The sequence below is a fragment of the Muscardinus avellanarius genome, assembly GCF_963383645.1.
Source record: "Muscardinus avellanarius genome assembly, chromosome: 4".
In the NCBI taxonomy this organism is placed as follows: Eukaryota; Metazoa; Chordata; class Mammalia; order Rodentia; family Gliridae; genus Muscardinus; species Muscardinus avellanarius.
Window position 1 is genome coordinate 51,021,782 of NC_137789.1, and position 21,703 is coordinate 51,043,484.

The 21,703-nt window shown below is 35.4% G+C and overlaps 2 protein-coding genes across 2 annotated transcripts in view; both read left to right on the forward strand.

Moving 5' to 3' along the window:
* Positions 1–21,703, forward strand: part of MMP16 (matrix metallopeptidase 16) — a gene marked incomplete at both ends in the record, with an annotated part of 275,992 nt that overhangs the window by 69,799 nt on the left and 184,490 nt on the right. The gene's annotated exons all lie outside the window — the stretch shown is intronic.
* LOC308262088 (cytochrome b-c1 complex subunit 7) lies at positions 13,342–13,677 on the forward strand (the record flags this gene model as incomplete). The annotated part of the gene is made up of 1 exon (XM_080694457.1): positions 13,342–13,677. The coding sequence occupies one exon, from the start codon at positions 13,342–13,344 to the stop codon at positions 13,675–13,677; it is 336 nt and encodes a 111-aa protein (XP_080550583.1).

Below are 21,703 nucleotides of genomic sequence, written 5' to 3' on the forward strand. Positions count from 1 at the left end.
TATCAGCAGCTAGAAACCTGAAACTAGTTCTATAGATGGACTTTTTCTAAAGACTTTTTGCCATCTCAAAATTACTCTCAATCACTGCATGATAGATTTGACTCCAGCAGTCCAGGGCAAACCTTTACAGACACAGCATGAATCTCTACTATTGCTCACCAATGGTAGACCTTTGTATTTCATTGTTATAGGAACCTCAGGGAAACAGCAGTGTGGAAACAGAGGAAAGCCCGAATTCATTCACAAAAATAGGAAGATGTTATTTCATTAAACATTTTATTCCCATCTCACTTCTTTCTTTCATTCATGAAAACAATATTATTTGAAGGAAATCATGTACAGTCATCTCTGTTACTTTGGAGACGGACTTGACGTCAGTAAGGATTATGGGTCTGAGATTTGTTTAACAGCAAGCAATGTCTATTTATGTATCTGATTTTAAACAATACTGCAATGGTGGGGCTAAATAATAATTAAATATAGATGTCACCAAGGATTATCAGCTTTATTTCAAAGGCCATCTTTATGGTTTAGTTTTTTAATATTGGATTTTCTCTCCTTGTGGATTTGTAATGGTTTCAGCTTGCTATGAGCTTTAAGTAGTCTAACATTATTCAAAGAACAAAAAGCATCTTCAGGATGCTGCCAGCTTTCTATTCTATCTTCTTTAAGTCTTATTCTGCTCTTGAATCACACAGATCATTTTTCTCATTCTTAGCAATAATAAAACAAACTGTAACAACCCAAACTATAATTCTTTTATATACTTAGTTTCTGAGATGTTCTTCAATTTTTGTTTCAGTTCTCAACAGAAATATTTGAAAATTCTGTCCCTAGCCGAAGCTCTGTTATGCCTTGGAGATAAAAAGATGCTAAGCCATGCCTCCCACCCTGAAAACAAATCTGAGTACCTGAGGAATTCTTTGAAAGGGAGCTATTTCAAACTGGTGAAATATAAAGATGGAGCTGAGGAATCCAAGAAAACACAGCCCTCCCAGTCACTGCTTGGACTTCCCTAGCCCTATCTTTATCCTTTCATCCTACCAGAGTTCCCTTCTTCCGACCATCCCAGAATCATACCAAAAGACCAGGTCCTTTTCATCCAGATTTTCATGCACTTGAATCTAGGACTCTACTTTCAGATTCCTGAAACTGCTTCTCCAGATGTTGATGTCTTGCCCACAGAGCAGTTGTTTAGTGGACAGCTGTGAGGACTATCAGTGACTCTATCAGTTCCTGGACTGTTGAAGAATGCTCAGTAAAGCTCGTTCCCAGCAAGGCTGGATGGTCTTCAGCAGAAACAACACCAGTGTCTTTTTGCTCCTCCTTTGTAGTGTGGCAGGGCCACCACAGTGGCCCACTTTTGGAGTTGTGTGTGTTATGGCTACATAAAAGTTGGAGTTTCATACTTTATTTCAATTTTATTGAATTCTAAATGTCTTGGAACATCCCTTCTATGGTTAAGAGAGATATCAGAGTTCCAAATGAGACAAAGCTTTATTTAATAAGGAAAGCAAAAGTTGGAAGTGATGGTACACATGCTTGTAATCCCAGTATTTGGAAGAGAGAGACAGGAGGATTGCAAGTTCATGACCAGCCTCAGAAACCTTGTGAGGTCCTTTACAACTTAGTGAGGCTTTGTTTCAAAATATAAGAATTTAGATGTAAAAAGGGCTGAGTGAGTAGCTCTGGGGTAGAATAGCCCTGGGTTCAACCTCCAGCACCAAGTAAAATAAAATAAAAATACAAAAGAAAGCAAAACAACAAATCACTTAGCCACATGTGTAGGTCTTTCAACATTGCAGGTTACTTGGTAAAATTAATTTGACTATTTAATTTTAGATTTTGGAAAGAAAGACCAATATCTCATTTATCTATATTACTGAAAAAATTGATTATTACTAGACACAGGCTAAATGTAATTTAATAAAATTATTCTTACAAATGCAAAAATAATATTTTAATCTGTCCTGATTTTGGTGAAGAAATCAATTTTAGTACCCTATTATTTTTAAATAACTATAGCATTACTAATTATAAATTTGCCTCAGTAAATACTCTGCCTTACAACACAAAATTGGTAAAGAAAGAATAAATGGGTTAAAAATACCACCTAGAAAAACCACAAACTGAAAACAGAAGATGAGCTGTTTTAATAAGATCAGGGACACCAGGTGCAGAGTCATTACAAAGATAAGCGGGGACAACCTTGAGGTTCAACCAAGAAGGGAGATAAGAATGACCTCTGGATAAATGAAAAGATAGGGTGGGAAAATATGAAACCAGCATCTGAAGAAAAGTTCCCTAAAGCCATGAATGCAAAAATTGAGATCTAAATGATTGAATTCTACTACTTTCAAAAAAAGAAAAAAGAAAAAAAATACTCTCCAGGCTCTATGTGCTCATGTGCTTTACTAGTAGAAAATTTAGACTCTTAATAATTGTCTATCAGTTTGTATGACTGGGTAAATCGGATATGTTTTGTGCACATATATAAAAACCATCCTACCAATTCACCTTGCTTTTTCTGAAAAACCTTAGACAAATAAGTATGTGCTATTTGTTTCATTGCTATTATATTTTTTATAATTTATTTGTACATTGTAAGTTACTCATCATAGTGAAGTTCAAGATAATACAAACATACATGCACACCACACTTCCTGTGTTTCCATCCTGATTCCACTCCGCTGCCTCCTCTTTCCCTACAAATTGGTGAGACTGATAGTTACATATGCAATTTGCAACTCAGAGGGATGAGTCAAGTCTTTCTGATTAAGGAATATGCAATAAAGAGCCAACTTATAAATTGGAGGAATTCTTGGCTTTTAGATTTGAAAAATCCTTTAATGGTTCAAATTCATCTTCTACTGGTGATCCAAACAGATCATTGGACACATGAAAAGCTCTTTTAGTTTACTGTACACTAGGATAATACTCTGTGTGTGTGTGTGTGTGTGTGTGTGTGTTTGTGTGTTTCTATGAATTTTCCATGCATCTTTAAATAAAAATTTTGTTATGTAATTTATTTAGATTAACAAAAACCTAATGATAAAACAAATACTTCTAAGCCAGGCATGGCGGTGCACGCCTGTAATCCTAGCATTTAGGAGGCCGAGATAGGAGGGTTGCAGTTTGAGGACAGCCTCAGCTCCTTAGTAAGACCCTTTGCAACTCACTGAGACCCTGTTTTAAATAAAGAATAAAAATAGGGCTAGAGGTGTAGCTTGGAGGTAGAATGCTCCTGGGTTCCATCCCCATTACCGCCCCCCCCAAAAAAAATAGTGCTAATAATCTTCAAAACGAATTTCACCTGTTATGGTTCATTTGTCACAATTAATGGCCCAAGATGGATGCATTACTAAGTCTATAATTTATTTATAACCCCTTAGTTTTTATCTAATGTCATTTTTCTAGTCCAGGATCCCATCCAATATACAGCCTTATATTTAGTTATCATGTCTCCTTATTTTCCTTACTGTGATGCCAGTTACTCTAGTTTTACTTTGTTTGAACATCTTGGTTATATTGAAGAATATTGGTCAGCAGTTCTTGTAGATTGTCCCCCAATAGGGATATGTCTGATGTTTTTCTTGTGACTCTGCTGGGATTAAGTGTTTTAGGGAGGAGGGCCATAGAAGAATAGTGCCATTTCTATCACCTCTGATGAAGGACACATACTAATCGACATGACTTACCATTAGCAATGACTGGCTGATGTAGTTTTTCTCTCCACTGAATGATTATTCTCTTACTTGTCTTCACATATTATAAAATTTGGAAGGAAGTGATTTTTTAAAGCCAGGAAATAGAGAATGGGAAATTATGTTGTACCCACCTAAAATATCTATTTTAGGAGGGCTCTTGTACAGACTAAATAGGATTATGCATTAAAAAGACTTTAGAACTTAGCAGTATTATATAAATAAATCTTAATAATGATAATCATAACAGTAAGAATATCAAATACATTCTGGATGTTCTATGTAACCAGCACCTCTGCACACAGCTAAGAGTGATTTCTTAAAATTGAGAGGATAGATGAGAAAAAAGAAAATGGAATTTTAATTAAGGAAACAGTAGTCTTCCTAAATAATTGTCCTACCAGAATTTCATTTCCACGATTTTCCATGTGTCTGAATTAGTTCACAGAGACATGCTCATTTGTTTTTCAAATCTAGTACTCATTTAGCATTTTTTCAAATAAATTTCACTTGAGTATGAGAAATCAAGCTATCTAATTTGCATTATTCTTTTACATTCCAAATTTTCCTACATTAGTGCTTTGATTTGGCTGGAGTATAAGGCTAGATATTTTCAGAAGAATTTTAAGTTGATTTAGATTTATTATGTTTTTTATGTACTTAGAAATGTTTTGGGAGTATAATTTTAAATTTTTTGAAAACCATTTTATATGCAATTTAAATTTTTACAATTCTGTTAAATGTTTTTTTTTGCTGTCAAGCAAACAAAAGATTTTTTATGAAAATTTATTACAAAAGCTATTCAACATAATTTTTCTAGGATCTTAAATTTTGATTTGGGTACCCTTATATATTTCTTGTTTCTTTTTAACAAAAAAATATGTCTATGTTTTTCTAAAGCTAGGAAAACAGTTCAAATGAGAAGTAAATAAAGTGTATTTTCTATTCAGAAGCTAAAGTTTAGGCCGTAATGAAAATCTTTCTATTAACTGTAGTGATTGAGAAATCAGTTGGAGAGCTATAATTTTCCATTAAGATAATGAGCATCATGAATTAGAAGCAGCATGTGTGGAAGAGGGACTAGTGCACTGCACTCTAGGAAAAACCGTGCAAGTATTAGAATATCACCCAAACTGGAGAAACAAAATCTACACAATGAATTATGGACACTGAGAGCTGCCTTGCAAAAAGCTTCAGCTGCTTGGTCATGGCCCTCTCATATATGTCTAATATGAATTTTAATAAGTGAAATATTTTTGTTATTTACCAATTGGTCCCATGTGTATTTCATATAGAATAGTCATTGTTGATGGTTTTATAAGACAATCATATTTTTTGTTTTGTTTTGTTTTGTTTTGTTTTTGGTGGTCCTGGGGTTCCTGGAAGCCCTTCTACCTCCGGGCTATACTCCCAGACCTATTTTTATATTTTTATTTGGAAACAGGGTCTCTTAAGCCAGCTTGGCTGGCTTTGAGCCAGCGAGATCCTTCTGTCTCCGCCTCCCGAGCGCGGGGATTACAAGCGTGTGCCACCACACCCAGCAGACAATCATATTTAACTGTTGAGATTTTCTTTATCCTTTCCCAAGGAAAAATACAATTATATTTATGTTGTGCCAAATGAAATTAATAGTAGCCTCACATTTAAACTTTAAACATTTTCGGTCTTTATTTAAGGATATATTTTTAAAGTTTTTATGTTATTATTATTAGTAGTAATATAGAAAGGATGTTTGTAGCATCAAATACTTGACATTGGAAACTAGGTAACACATATTCTATAGTAGAGCTTTATACAGTGTTTTAAAGATTTTTGTATAGTATGTCCTAGTCATAGAGAACTCCTATCCCAGGTTTAAATGATAACATGTCTTATTATCTTGAATAAATGTACATTCAAAAACACTTCTTCTGTCTCACAAATTTCTATTTTACTTCCATAATCCAATTTCCAGAAATCAAGACTTAGTAGCTACTAAGTCAGAAGGAAGATAAAATGGCTCCAAAGGTGGATTTTTGCTTATACAACTCAATGTTTGTGTAAGCAAATACAAGCTTGTATAATGTTTGCAAAGAATGTTAAAATAGAAGAAGTAAAATATTTTAAAAATGTCATATAAGCTGGATGTGGCGATGCATACTTGTAACTCCTGTACTTGGAAGGCTGAGACAGGAGGATTGTAGGTTCATGGCCAGCCTCAGCTACTTAGTGAGGCCCTCTGCAACTTAATGAAACCCTGTTTCAAAATAAAAAATAAAAAATAGAGCTGGTAGTGTAGCTTGGAGGTAGAATGCCCCTGGATTTAGCCCTCAGTACCAAAAAAAAGTTAAATAAAATGTTTTTTGAAAAAGAGGGAAAAGGCTGAACAGATGAAAGCTTGAAGTTGATTTAGAATACTGTAAACACATGCAGTTGCATCTATATGTTAACTCACTCCCCCACTTTGTCATTGATGTTTTCCGCTTGCAAATACGACTTTGTGCTGTAGATTTCACAACTGCTGTGGTTCTTGCTTGCCTTCTCCCTAAAATTACCATCTGGAAGTAATGTTGGCTGGGGAAGAAAGAATCATACTCCTACAAGAAGAGCATTCTCAGGCTGCAGTCAATAGTGGCTTATCCAAGTAAAAGGATCTTCCCAACATCAGGGATATTATCCCATGAGTGTGAATGGTAGACATTGGCTTTAAAGATTAGGGAATCTCTTCCTTAGGATGGGAAAGGAAATGAACATAACGGTCTTGTCAGAATGGCCTTCACCTCTCTTTTTCTTGTAGCAGTAATCTATTTCATTTCAACTATTCCTGAGGTCATTACTGGATCTAAAAGTCCATTAGTTATCTTCGCCATCCAGGCAGTTGTTCAACATCCAATGGCGAGGATTTTTACTGATCAGAACCTATTATTTTCATTTTAGCCTCTCTGCCTTCCAAATTTTGGATTTTTCCTTAAACCTCCCTCTGTCTTCATCAGATATGATTCTTCTTCTCTCCTTCCTATTCTCTTTTCTACTCCAACTAGCCATTGAATGGTTTTATCTAGTTTCTAGCTTGGTGAATCTGTGGCCTCTCAGGTGACAGTTGCTGGCCTTGGGAATTTCTTTAGAAATGGAACTTTGGTCCATCCCCAGTGAGTTAATTTAAATGATCATGTTCATGAAGGACATTTTTCTCTCTCTCTTTCTCTCTCTCTCTCTTTTTTTTTTTTTTTTTTTGTTGGTACTGGGGTTCCTGGAAGCCCTTCTACCTCTGGGCTACAGTCCCAGACCTATTTTATATTTTTGAAACAGGGTCTTTTACTCCAGTGCAGCTGGCTTCAAACCTGCGCGATCCTCCTGTCTCCGCCTCCCAAGCGCGAGGATTACAAGCGTGTGCCACCACGCCCGGCCATTTTTTTCTTTAATGATTACTTTTACAGGAGATTAAATAAGATTTTTTCTGGAAATAGTTTTGAAAACTCCCCAGCGTATACTGTCAGCTCACTCATTCATTCTTTATCCCAAACCATTCTGTTCTTCAATCTTTTTAACTTTGTTATGTTTACTCTTATATTTTATTTATTTTTTATTTCTTATGTCTTTGTGTGTTTTCCCAACTTCTCTTTTATCTCTGATGATATTTAATATTATTATTTTCAATACTTTATATTTTGTATCATATAGTGTAAATGGCTTATTACATTGACTTTTTATATCAAGATTTTCCTGTAGGTGGGTGGAGTTCCCGTGAATTATCAGCTCTTGAAGCCCCAGCCTCAGCTGTTTCTGCCTGTCTTTGGGAGATGTGTCAGGATATGTTTGAGAGGGTTATCAACATGAAGACGGTAACAGCATGATATGCCTTAGTGTGTCTTTGCTGTACCCCTCCTCTCCATCCATAATTATACCATAGTTGGCCTTTGGAGGGGCCATATTACTTTGGTGATGTCAAAGTGCACTCATGAGAACCTCAGAAGCCTAATCATTGTGATAGAGAGAAGGTAGAAAGATGAAGGCCACTGGGCAACCCTTCCCTGTCAAGGTTCCCATAACTTTTTTATTGTCTTTGGGGATAGAGATGGAGCTGTTAAAAATCAGCCATAAAGAAGAACAAAATCATGTTATTTGTAAGAAAATGGATGAAACTGGAGAATAGTATGCTGAGTTTAGCCAGTTCTCATGTGGAAGCTAAAGTGGGAAACAAGAAAGTATTTACATAATGTAAAGAGACCTGTAAAGGAGTGGAAGGAGACTGGGGGAGTGAGTTAGAGAGGCAAAGAGAGAGGATTGAGGAAAGAAACAGTTCAAATTATGCTAAGGTAATCTGTGAAGTTATTACTAATCTCACTAACTCCTTTGGGGAAGTAGGAAGAGGGGAAGTAGGGAGCAGAGTGGAGTGGTGTGGGAAGGGAAACGCACCAAGAACATGTATGTTTGTTTCAAAATGAACCTTACTATGTGGATAATTGCAATGCACTAATAAAATATTTTTTAAAAAATATCCAAGCCTGGGGCCAAGTGTGGTGGGGCATGCTTATAATCCCAGCATTTGGGAGGCTAAAATAGGAGGATCATGGTTCATGGAAAGCCTCAGCTACTTAGTGAGGGCTTTTGCAACTCAATGAGATCCTGTTTCAAAATAAAGGAATACTTGGAGTTCTTGGGTTCCATTCCAAATACTGCAAAATCAACAGCAACAACAAAATAATCCAAGCCTGGTGTGTAATCCCAGTACTTGGGAGGCTGAGACAGAAGGACCATGAGTTTGCGGCCAGCCACCCTCAGGAACTTAGACCCTGTTTCAAAATAAAGAATAAAAAAATAGGACTGGAGGTATAGCTTGGAGGTAGACTGCCCCTGGTTTCAAACAATGTGGAGAAAAGGGACAGCTGAGGAACACTAGTCTCTCCTATATTGAAGACTCAGCCCTAGCCTTTTTCTAGACTGTTCCATCCAGAGTCATCCAAGGCAATGTCTACCTTTTATTATCAATTGCTCTCTCTTTTTACACATTCTCCTAGAATGACTGGAAAAATCTCTTGTTAAAAACCATGTCCGACCTTAAGCCTGTTTCTCTGCATTTTCTCATCTGTTCCCTTTTCCTAGCGGGGCTGGGGGGTGGGGGGCAGAGAGTGCCAGAGGACCTGCACGCACCTGAAAGCCGTCAGTGCCTATAATTCATATAATGATATAAACTTATGTCATTTAAGGAATAACAAAACCATCCAATCAATAAGATTGAAAGTGCTTGACAACAGAAAAGATTTCTGTGGAATATTTATACTTGAGTTTCCCAATATAATTCATTTGAAAATTTTATAAAAAGTTATTGAAACTCTCTCTTCCTGAATTAAACACTGTTTTCTGAATATATTTTTTTAGCATTTTGTGAAGATGTAAAATAATCATAGTGAATATTATCGACTGTTCCCCTGCACTGAATGACTACATTATGTCTTTGAACTTCTTGGAGCTGTTTAACGTTTTTTGTTTTTTTTTTTTTTAATTTCATTAGTTGTCATTATTATTTCCTGTGGCCTCCGGAAGAATTGGTTTCTGTGATTCACTATTTGATTCTGTAATAGCTGAAATGAAGGGATATTCATTCTATTTAGAGTCATATGATAAGGAATAAATACGTTCAGAACAAGACTTAATTTGATGAACAAAATTCAATGCAAAAAAGTTTTAATTCATTTTTTAACTTCTTGGAAATGATGTCTGGCATATTCTTATTTTAAAACTTTATCTTTACTGGATTTTAGTGACAATTGAATAGAGATAAGTTACTCTAATTAAATAGTATCACATATCTCTTAATAGGATTTTTTTGTGTGTGTTATTGAAGATTGAACCCAGGGGTGTTTTTCCTACAAGCTACATCTCTAGGCCTATTTTATTTTTATTTTGAAACAGGATGTAACTAGGTTTCTCAGAGTCTCTGCATTGCTGAGGCTGTTCTTGAACCTGTAATTCTCCTGCCTAAGTCTCCCAAGTACTAGGATTACAGGTGTTTACCACCACATCTGGCAATAGGATTGTTTTTAAAAAACAATGGAGTTAAATTTCTCCCCTCATTTTGTACCATATAAGCATAGGTTTTTTTGTTTGTTTTAACCTGGTGCACATTTCTGATTGTTTAATAGATACTTGGATCTTAAAATGTTTCGGTAATATTCTATTATCTACTGTAGTGTTTATTCTCATTAGATCTTCATGAGAATTGTCTCTGTTCATGGATAATGTGCCACTAAACTGGTACCTTATTCTCTGCTTTCATAATAGTCAATGTGAGATTGCTACCTAATCTGTTTTAAAGTGACCAAATTGGCCACTGTGCTCATCTTTATGCACATCGCACAGAGGCATTCATATTCATACTCATATTCCATTCTTCAAAGGTGCCACATAAAATGTCTAGGTAAATGTATGTAAACTGAAAATGACCAAATTATTTGATGGATTCAATTTTCCAGATATAGCAAGTATTTGAAAACAAACTTGGCGGATATGTTGACCTGTCATCTGGATGAATAATATTAAATTAAATTATCAAAATATATTCTCATAAGTATAATTTTGTAACCAAAATATTTATCTTTATAATTTTTTCATCATTTTAAAAACCAGTGTTTCATTACCCTGAAATAAAACACGTAAAATTTTAATTAAAGTAGGTCATAGCAACACTAATGCTTTCTGTAATGCAGGGCTTGAGTGGGAAAAGTTATTCATGTCATGGAATGTGATGTATTACACTCATGTCTGCTGATAAAAGAGTATTATGAAGAATATGAAACATAACATTAAGTATGAAGTATATTTGTGCTGAAAATGGTCAGTTTGCAGCCTGGTTACTCAAAAGTTTTCCAAATCACTTATTAACAGAGGATTGCAAGTTCTGAGGATATAGCTCAGAGGTAGAATCCTCCTGGGTTCAATATCCAGTAAAAGAGAAAAAGGGAGAGGGCGAGGGAGAGGAAGATGATTGAGAATAAAATTAGCTCACTTAAAAGATTCCTCAAAATGTATCTTACTGAAGTCTTTTATTTCATATGTATTGTCAGAGTTAGGGAACTAGTAAAATAGAAGAGATTAAAAGTAATTGAATACAATAAATAAGTTAAACCTTTACAGTTGCTTATCAGATAAAAAGAGTCTCCCCATTTAAGTAAAACTGGTCATGAATACCTCTTCACATAAGTATCACTGCTGTTCTGGTCAATGTAATCTTGAAGGTGCTTTTTAGATCTGTTGCAAGGTCATTAACTTGGCAGAGTCATTTTTGGTGGTTTAGTCCTGTTGACAGCTATGGCAGATTACCTGAGCTATGTAGCTTATGAACTATGTGGCTTATATTTCTCACAGTCTAGATGCTGGGAAATCAAAGATCAAGGTGCCAGCATGTAATGAACCTGTCCAGGGCCCTCTTTCTGGTTTATAGGTGGTAGTTCTCTGTGCTCTCACAAGGAAGAAGGGACAAGGGTTTTGGGGTCTCTTTCCCTCTTTGGTCCTGGAAATTGAACCCAGGGGGATTTCTACCTCTGAGCCACACACCAACCTGTTTATTCTGAGATGGCATCCTGATATGTTACCATTCACTAGCCTCAAACCTGTGATTCTCCTGTCTCAGTCTCCTGAGAACTGGGATCACAAGCCTGAGCCACCTGGCTTGGCTCTGGGTCTCGTTTTAAGGGTACTAATGCCAATACTGAAGACTCAGCCCTTATGACTGAATCACTTCCCCAAATCTCTGTCTTATCAAGATCACATTAATGATTAATTTCCAACATGTATATTAGTTTTCAGGCACAAATCTGTAGGTATTGAGGATATATCTGAGTAATATCTACTGATAGTTTTCAATATTTTTTCTTATTACTTTAGTATGACTCCAAAGCTTTCTGGTCTTACTTTACTTTTGTTTTAGCAGTCACTTAAAAGATTGTAATTGGGGACATTAACCTAGCCTGTGTGGGTTTTTTTTTTTTTTCTTTTTTCTCTTCTCTTCTGACAGCCTGAGTTGTTTTGCAGCCCTGGCCTTCTGAGGAAAAGGATGCATTAACAGCTCATTCCTTTCTTGCTCTTTCTCTTATATTTCCTGTAGAAAAGAAAAATGAACTTGAGCCTGTAACTAAATATATACCTTTCCTTATAGAAGTGATTTAAAGCACCATAGAAGGCTTAATAAGGGGAACTTCCTACTTCGTAATATTCGCCCTTTCCTGATGGGCTTCTGGGGTGCCCATCCATTTCTTCCCAAGTCTCCCCTTGGTGTTCTCATGCCTTCTTTGCCATCCATTTTACCATCATTGCGTGATGCCACTGAATCCCACTTCTTTCTGCTAAACACCTGTTTTCAGCCCCTTGGACCTGTAGTGATGCTGAAAACAGCAGTCCTGTTGGGTTCAAGATCTTATTATTCAGTGGTCTCTCTGAGTATATTTTAGTTTTTTCTTCATCTCATACAGATATAGGCTCCCATATTCTTCAAGTATTCAGCCAGCCCAGGGAAATCTGACATTGTCCTGGGTTTTCTTTTTCTGAGCCAATGGTAGTGGTAAAGCTTATCTCTTTGCCCTTACACATTACACAAGGAACTTACCTGGAGACACTGGCTCAGTTGTCAAAACACTATATGGCTAATGATTTCTGTGTCCTTCAAAGAGTGCCAACTTAGGGGGTTTGGTGCTATAGGAACTCCTAAGGTAATATACTATGTCCTTCAAAATCCTCATAATCTTAATAGCTGTATAATTACTAATGCTCACATGTGGTGGGCCTTGTATATTAAAAACTGATATGAAACCATAGATGTATACATCAATTTAACCAGAAGAATTTCTGTGCTAATACATAAGTATTGAGAGTAATACCTATTAGGCATAAATGGGAGAAAAGAACACTTAAAGGAGGGGGAAAGTGCAATCTTATAAAATGTATACAAAGTGGGAATAGAGATTTTGAAATAAAAATAAAGGAAAAAAAGGTAAAATTACATCAATCTGGGCCTTAACCGCCCTTCCTTCATCCTGTTATAATAATCCCTGTGTGTTGCTCCAGAGAAGTGTTGAGTGATATTTCACTGGATCTGAGGATGTACATCTGGACCAAATTTGACTGATAGCTATAGGATCATAACTCCGTACGTATTGGTGAGATATCTGAGTAAGATTTACTTCTGCTAGAGAAAGTATAAGTAATAGTAGAAATGCACTTAAAATCTTTCTGTCCTGTAATTTTGTTCATGCCTATGAAAGTCATTGAAGTGAAGAGAAATTCTTATAGCAGAGTCATTACGAGCCAAGAAGACCTCTAGTGTTTAAAGTATGGTTCTGTCCTTTACCAGCTGTGTGACTTTAGACAAGTTACTTAGCCTCTTTTAATGCATAGCATAGGGCTATGGTTAGTGCTGACAATTGATGGTTATAAATGAGTTATAAGAGTGCTTGGTATATAAAAAGTGCTCAACATGCATTAGAAAAAAATCATTGTTAAATAAATTGCAATGTGCTTTATGAAGTACAGGAATGATACACCACAAGAGGAAGTGGACCTGCTTTTACCACTTTGCTAGTATTTTCTCATCTTCAAATAGTTTTCAAACCTAACTTACCTCAAGAGTTTGATGTAGAAGGCCGCGCTTCGCTCTCGGGTCAAAATGGCGGGTAGGCCTGCAGTTGCAGCATCAGGCCGGTGGCTGGATGGTATTCGAAAATGGTATTATAATGCTGCAGGATTCAATAAACTGGGGTTAATGCGAGATGATACAATATATGAGGATGAAGATGTGAAAGAAGCCTTAAGAAGGCTTCCTGAGAACCTTTATAATGACAGGATGTTTCGCATTAAGAGAGCACTGGACCTGACCATGAGGCAACAGATCTTGCCTAAAGAACAGTGGACAAAATACGAGGAGGATAAATTTTATCTTGAGCCATATCTCAAAGAAGTTATCCGGGAAAGAAAAGAGAGAGAAGAATGGGCAAAGAAGTAATCCTTTAGTTGGCATCTGTGAATGCAGCTGTCTTTAAAGTGTGTTTATGAAGCTGGCGAAGCCTGAAAAATAATAACTTAAGAATTATTTGGCCTTCAGATGTATCACTTTAAATAAATATCTGTTGTAATCATCAAAAAAAAAAAAAAAAAAAAAAAAGAGTTTGATGTAACATTTATTTAGGTTCATTGATGCTTTTTCATTAAATGTAATATCCTATAAGTAATGCTATATATTTTTAAAAATTCTTCAAATAATAACAAACCAGGAGGTACACTTGTAATCCCAGTACTTGGGAGGCCAAGATGGGAGGATCTTAGGTCTGAGGAAAACCTAAGCAAGTAACTAACTAGACCCTGTTTCGAAAGAAAACAGCAAGAAAAAAAGGGCTGGGGAATTAGCTCATAGGAAGACTGCCCCTGGGTTCAATCTCTAGTACCACAAAAAGAAAAAAAGAAAACAGTACCTTGAATTTCTATGTTTCTCAATTATAAAAGTTCTTTGGGGTAATCCACAGAAGAGAAGGGTAAGTCTGCTGAGGACTTTGTAATTATTCTTGTGATTTGATAGAATCCAATGCTGGCTTCTTCCTAGAAAATCCTTTGTGGTTAGAGTAGTAATCAGCTGTTGCCCTAAGAAAAGAAAATATCATCAGCTTTCGCACAAAGGTTTTTTACTATGATTTTCATTGGGTAAATTAAAAGAAAAACTTTCATTATTCTTATTTTTAATAAAAAAGACAATTGTGGTAACTAATTTCTCTTTGTAAAATTCTAAATTGCAGCTGCCTTTTGTTTTTATGCTTCCCCTTTGTTTAATACTTTGGCTCCAATGAGTGACTGTAAGAGGGAAATTCGAGCAGCCTGAGCTTTCCATTATCTTCAACAGGCAACCTGAGGACTATTACCTAGAAAGCAGTTCATTATTCTTCCCTTTTTGAGCAGCTGCCCAAATGAAACAATGGTGTCATACATTATAGTAACATGCAACACAAAAGATCCCTGCTTACTAAACAATTCTGAGCTCCACTGGAGGATTTGGGCCTTCTTCCAACTATTAATGTTAAAAAAAAAAAAAAATTGCCTACATCAGCAGAAAGCAAGCATTTAATACAGCTGCATAATAAGTTTGAAGGGATTTTGCCTTAAATACAGTTTTTTTCAATCTTCTGCTATCTCATGCTCTCTTTCTTTCAGAGTTTGCTGTGGAATTTTCTGAGTGAAATCATGCTGACTAAAAACAAAATTAGGAGGACATATGTGACAGGCATTAAATGTCCTTCGTTTCAAGAACCACCAGGGCTGCTGTCTCCCATAATTGCCAGTGGAACCTTGGAGGCAGTGCACAAGGACCCACCCGGCACTGTGCTCTACCTGCTGTATTCACGTGGATGAGTCAAAAGGCTCGCTCACATAGGGGGAAGTAGGAGCAAAACACAGCCATCAGAAACCTCCCTAAACCACCCAGTGATTCTTAGTGGCATTTAATCCAAACATATTTGATATTGGGAATATTTTGATATTTTTTCATGTGTGTGGTAATAGGAATTGAGCCTGGGACATTCTAACTGTGGGCTACATCACAGTGCTTTTTGGGGTGAGATTACTGGGGATTATACCCAGGGGCATTCTACCTCTGAGCTACATTCAGAGCCATATTTATTTATTTGTTTATTTGTTTATCTCTTCATTTAATCATTCATTCATTCATTTAACTATATTTTGAAGAAGGCACTCCTCCCTATTTGAGGAGGGGCTCTTTACTAAATTCCTCGGGAATGGCAGCAAACCTGCAATCCTCTTGTCTCTGCCTACTTGTGATAACAAGCTTGTCGCACCATGCTCTGCCAATTTTTTTAATTTGAAAGTCTCACTAGGTCATCGAGAGTCTAAGTTGCTGAGGCTGATCTCAAACCCACAGTCCTACCGTCTCAGCCCACCAAGTATTGGGGTTACAGGCACCTGTCACCGCACTCGGCACTACATTGTATTACTTAGAATTGTTTATTTTATTCTGGGGTGCCTTCTGCAAGCCCGGCAGTGAGGTGAGAGGAAGAAGAGAGCTTGATGAAGAACCAAGTGGCCACGTATTCAGGGACATAGATCTTGAAGAACATGTTTAAAAGTCTAATTTTCATTGGCTTCTGAGATCACAGGGCACTTTTTTTAGACAGGTTAAAGACATGTCATTCGACCATCACAAATGACTAGTCAGTCAAGCTAAGGCTATTTTTGTTTTAAAAAGCTACCTGAGTAATACATGCTAACAATGACACTTTTTAATAACTTTTTATTTTCATTAATGTAGGGATGTGAGCATTAACTCTTGCTTGCTAACTTGAAGAAGACTAGGGATCAAATTTTCTAGTCAGATATTTAAACTAAGACTACCAAAGTCCTTTATTACTGCGATTCTTATTGCCCAAGATAGAGTTCTTCATTTAAAATCTCTAGAGTACAATTTTTACTTTAGGATGGTTTCAGACTATCGGTTTCAGCGGCATGCATGTGGCTGAAATCGAAAGATGAGGAGTTCACTGTGCCTGCGTGGACTACTCAGTAACAGTGCATTGCTGTGGCGCCGTCCCTCTGCAGTTTATGAGAGCTTGGTTTCAAGTCCTCTGACCACTTTGTTGGGCCAGCGTTCTTTGTACTGCTACGTTCACAAAAGGAAAATATGCTTAACTTTATTGCAAAGTATAATTTGCCTTCAAAGATCTTTCCTTCCACTATAATCATTGTCTGTAAGTATCTAGAAAAGGTAATTGTTGATAAGGCCTAACTCTTTGATACTCCTTCTAGAAATTTTATCTACAGTATTCACTACAAAATTAAAGGAGACAAAGGAAACAAAAGTGAAAAAGAAACAGTGACAAGCCTGGATGTCTCACATTTAAATATGATTGCTAAAATTATATACTTCTTTTCACAATTAAGGGTGAAAAAGAAGAGGGGAGATTATCTGTTGTACCACCTAATTTCAGGATCTTCCAGTAAGCTGATTCTATATAATTCATTTTTTTGCTTTCTCTCCAGAAACTAAAATATATGTATGCTGCTCCATGACCTAAATAAATACCATATATTTCCTAGTATATCATTTAAACTGAAAATTTTGTATACTTCTTGTTGTTTCTTTTTAAGTTTAACTCTGGAGTAAAAGGAAGAATGCAAATTACCACATTTGAGTTACTTATAATTATGTAAACCCATTTGCCTTTGGTATCTTTTTATATCTATTTTAGCTTGAAAAGGTACTTAGTAATCATTTTTCTGAACATTTAAAGTAATCTTCCTGAGTTACAATATAACTTAGATTTAAATATAATAATGTTTTAATTGACAAGCATTTTTTTCTAAAAATTAATTAACCTGTGTTAACATTATTCACTATATTTCCTTACAGCTTATAAGTATTTTTCATCAGATAGTTATTAAATACAATGAGTTATTTCAAGTTTTAATTTTTAATAGCTATGGATATTTTCAAGGAAATTTGGCACTTTGTGGTGTTATTGATAAGAGGTGTTGTGTATATGCCAAACAGAAACCTCAGATTGGCCTCCTGGTGTGGCCATTAGCCCAAGAGAGTCCCAAATAGCACTCAGCGAATTTAATTTCGATTTTTAATAAAAATATAATTTTAACATGTTCTTTACAAAGAAAATAATTTATCTTCTGAAAATTGAGAACAATAGTTTTGTTAGGTGGTTAAAACCACAGTGAGACATCACCTTATACCTCTTAGAATGGCAGTTATCAGAAAAGTGAGATATAACAAGTACAGAAGAGAATGTGGAGAAAAGGGATCCTCTGCACTGTCAGTGGGATGCAGATTAGTACAGTTCTTTTGAAAAAAAAAATATGGATGTTCCTTAAAAACCTGAAACTAGAGTTGCCATATGATTCAGCAGTTGGACAGGTATAAAGCTAATGAAATGAAGTCATTTTCTTAAAGAGACATTTGCACTTCTTTGTTTTTCACAGCATTATTCATAGAAGGAAAATATTTAATTAACTAAGGTATACATCAACAGATTAAAGGATAAAGAATAGGCGGTATAGTGTTAAAAAATGAAAAGAAACCAATGCTGATACATACACAGACACACAAATGCACATAATTGAATATTATTCAGACTTAAAATGAAGAAGGAAGTCTTATCATTGTGACCAAAGGTGTGAACCTGGGAAACATTGCGTTAAGTGGAATAAGCCATACACACAGACAAATACACATAATCTCACATGTAACATGAAGCATAGAGAAGGCACACTTGTGGAAGCAGAAAGTAAAATGGTAGATACCTGAGGCTGGGGGCTGGGAGGATTGGAGAGATGTTGGTTCAGAGATACACCATTTCAGTTAGACAAAAGGAATAAGTTAGTTTGTTATCCATTATACCTCATGACAGCTGTAGTGAATAAAAATGTATTATGTAGTTGACACTTGCCAAGAGTATGTTCTGAATCTCTGTAATCTCCTCCTCTCCTAAGGGAAATGCCTACTCCCCAGAACACACGGGACATTATTAATAAATGTCTGTTTCTGGGCTATAATGGTAGCTTCAACATATTGAAAAAGTTTCATGCAGAACCCATTTCTAACATTACAATATGTTAGACTAAAAAACTATATGCTGGCAAAAAAACCCATCTTGGAAAATTTAGAAGCATATTTCTAAGAAACTCAGAGGTTAAGAAATTTACAAGGGAAATTGTGAAATATACAAACTAAATGGAAACCCAATTACTGCATCTGAGTGTGTGTGTGGAGCAGCTGAAATAGCCCTCTGTTGTTTGTTCTTCTGTCTTATTGAAGTAGTACTCTAGAAAAAATCAACTTATATACTACATGTTACATTAGAAAGACTAAGAGTTCAAAATTCAGTACCTAAAAATACAAAGTGTAATTTAGAAAACAATAGCTGTGTAAATCCAATGACTATAAGAAGAAAAGATGATGAAGATGATATCCTGAATTAATGAAGTGGGAAAATATATGTTATGACATATAATACACTAGATTCACAAAAGTGCACTGCTTTTCTTTTTTCCTTTTTCTTTTCTTTTTTTGTGGTACTGGGAATAGAACCCAGGGGCATTCTACCTTGGAGATACCCTCTTAGCCCTATTTCTTTTTTTATTTTTTATTTTGAAATAGTTGCCCTTTGCAACTCAGTGAGACTTATCCTTGAGAATAGAGATATTTTTAGAGATTACAAGCAGAACGTGGGGAAAAAAAAAAAAAGCAGCAGAGGCAGGAATTGTATTCTAGATTATATTCTGTTCCAGTATCCAGAAGAGTCTGGTAGAACTAAGAGCCTGAACATTGCAAATGTAGGCTATTAGAGGATATATTGGTAATTGCTTCTCCATGGCTGAGTACATTTACAGAATTTAAAGATCAGAGAAACTATTCTTCCAAGTTGTTATTTGGTAGAAATACAAAGAACCATTTTATTCAGTTTTTCCTTTTCATTCTTAATTTATATCAAATAAATATTTATGTACCTTTTGACTATTATTGTTGATATCTTTGCCAATCTTATCCATCATCACCCACCATCATCCTCACAACTGTGAAGATTGTCTACATCAGTCATTATTTTATTAAAGATAATCTTTATCCTTATTGAACTAATAAATAATAGAAATTAATGACTAACAATAGAAATAAATGACTAACAATAGAAATAAATGACTAACAAGTTGTACAATTTATCTTTTCCAACATATCTATGCTTTAAGGAAGAAATATATATCAATTTGGAATAGACTTTTTATACACGACATCATCCATTTTGATTAATATAATTATGACATAGTAAAAATCCCTGTAAAGCTCCTCCCTTTATTTTCCCACCAAGGTGTCCCCTTTCAAGAAGTTTGAAGGTTGACCCCCCCTCCTCCCATCCTAGATAGATTATCCAATTATGTAAACCTGTCTTTAGAATGAAGACTAGGAAGTCCTAGTTCCTCTCTCCTATAGACTTGCTAATTACTTTTAGCTAGGTTAATTTACATTGGAATAGTTGCCTCTTTCTAGGAAGAAACCAAGTCCTTTCACAGATCTGCCCCTCACCCAATTTTTGAAATATATATATTAATAATTAGAGCTTTCTCAAATCATCCTAGGTCATTCCCAATACTGGTACAATCAGGATACAATGGATGACCACATTGACATGCAGAATTAACCATCACAGCTGCTTACTGACCAGGTCACTAAGGATAGTGACTGAGTTTCTTGGGTCATCAGGATGCTGGTTGGGTTCATCCTGCTATCTCCCATGCCATTCCACATTGCATATCAGTCATTGCATACCTTTAATCCATTTAACAGGTCTTCTGATACTAAGTGAAGGACACCCAAGCACACTAGCAGGATGGGTCTTATATTAACTCTCTTAATATTAATCTCTAGGCAAGCAGCACTTGAGGCTGAATTTGTGTCTAGGTCACCTAAAGTAACTTTGTAAAAGAAGGAGTTGTCAATCTTCAAGTGTGTCTGAACTCATGTTTAAAACAATTTATGAAAGTACAGCATGGTAATTTCTATTTATATTTGATTTGGGGGAAGGGAAATTATATCTTTTTTATGTGTTGCTAATTTTTTTTTTACTTTATTTACAATTGAATGAAAGAAAAAAGCATGACAAAAGTGGTATATATAACTTATTATAGTTAAAATTTAGTCCAATTAAAGATTCAAGTATATTATCATCTAATGTTTTCTTCCATCCCAAGGACTATATTTTAGAAATTATAAGTATTTAGAGGGGATTCTTAGCATTTGAGTAATCATGTAAAGGTTTTATTTACATATTTGGAAAGAGTTAATTTTTCTGTTTGATGTCTTCTCTTTTTTATAGACTTTTGTTGGTGCATTGTAATTTCACATCATTATGTATTTCAGAGATATAGGGACATACATGTGTTCATTATTCCTTATATTAATTGCCAATTTGCAGATAATGTACATGGATGCCAATTATAGCAATACACCTCAAATATTTTTTATAATGAGGTAAGAGAATTCATAATTAATTTACTAGAAATATACAGCAATGGTATAAATTAGAACTGAAGATATCTTTTTTTTAAAAAAGATAGTAAACTAATCAAAAGTAAAATACGCATTTGTTCCCTTCCCTCCCTTTTTTCCTTTCCTTCCTTTTTTTCTTTCTTCCTTTCCTTTTCTTCTTTCTTCTTTACTTTTTCTCTTCTCTTTTATTTTTATATATTTTTTTCCTTTCCTCCTTTCCCATTTCCTCTCCCCCCCCCTTTTTTTTTTCCAGTTCTGGAGATAGAACCTAGGGGCATTCTACCTCTGAGCTACACCTCCAGCCCTACCTATTTTTATATTTTATTTTGAAACAGGGTCTCACTGAGTTGCATAGGGCCTCACTAAATAGATGAGGCTGTCCATGAACCGCAACCCTCCTGTCTCAGCCTTTTTCTTTCTTTTCTTTTTTCCTTTCCTTTTCTTCTTTTTTTTCTTTTCTTTACTGTTCTCCTCTTTTCTTTCTTTTTTAAGTACTGGCAGTTGAACCCAGGGCCTTGGCTTCTTGCATGCTAGGACACTGATTTAACACATAGCTTTGCATGGTCAGGCTCCTTTCCTTTCTCCCACTTCCCCTCCCTCCCTTTTTTTTTTTTTTTTTTTGATACAAGGTCTCACTAAGTTGTTCAGGCTGGTCTCAAATTTGCAATCCTCTTGCTAAGTATCTGGTATCTGGATTATAGTTATATGCCACCATGCCTGGCTGAAATTCTTATTTTTTAAATCACAATATTTTCTCATGGGCTATCATAAAAAATTATAATAATATGCCTCAAAATTATTAATAAATCATATATGCAATATAAAATAAATAAATATAAAATTAAAAACTCAAATTTCCTTTTATGATACGATATATGGGGTGTTTTTCTATACATATAAATAGCACTGAGGATCCAGTATTGTTTCCCTAACACAGGATATAGTAAAGAGACAGGCAGGGTGACCTTCCTGTGATAGG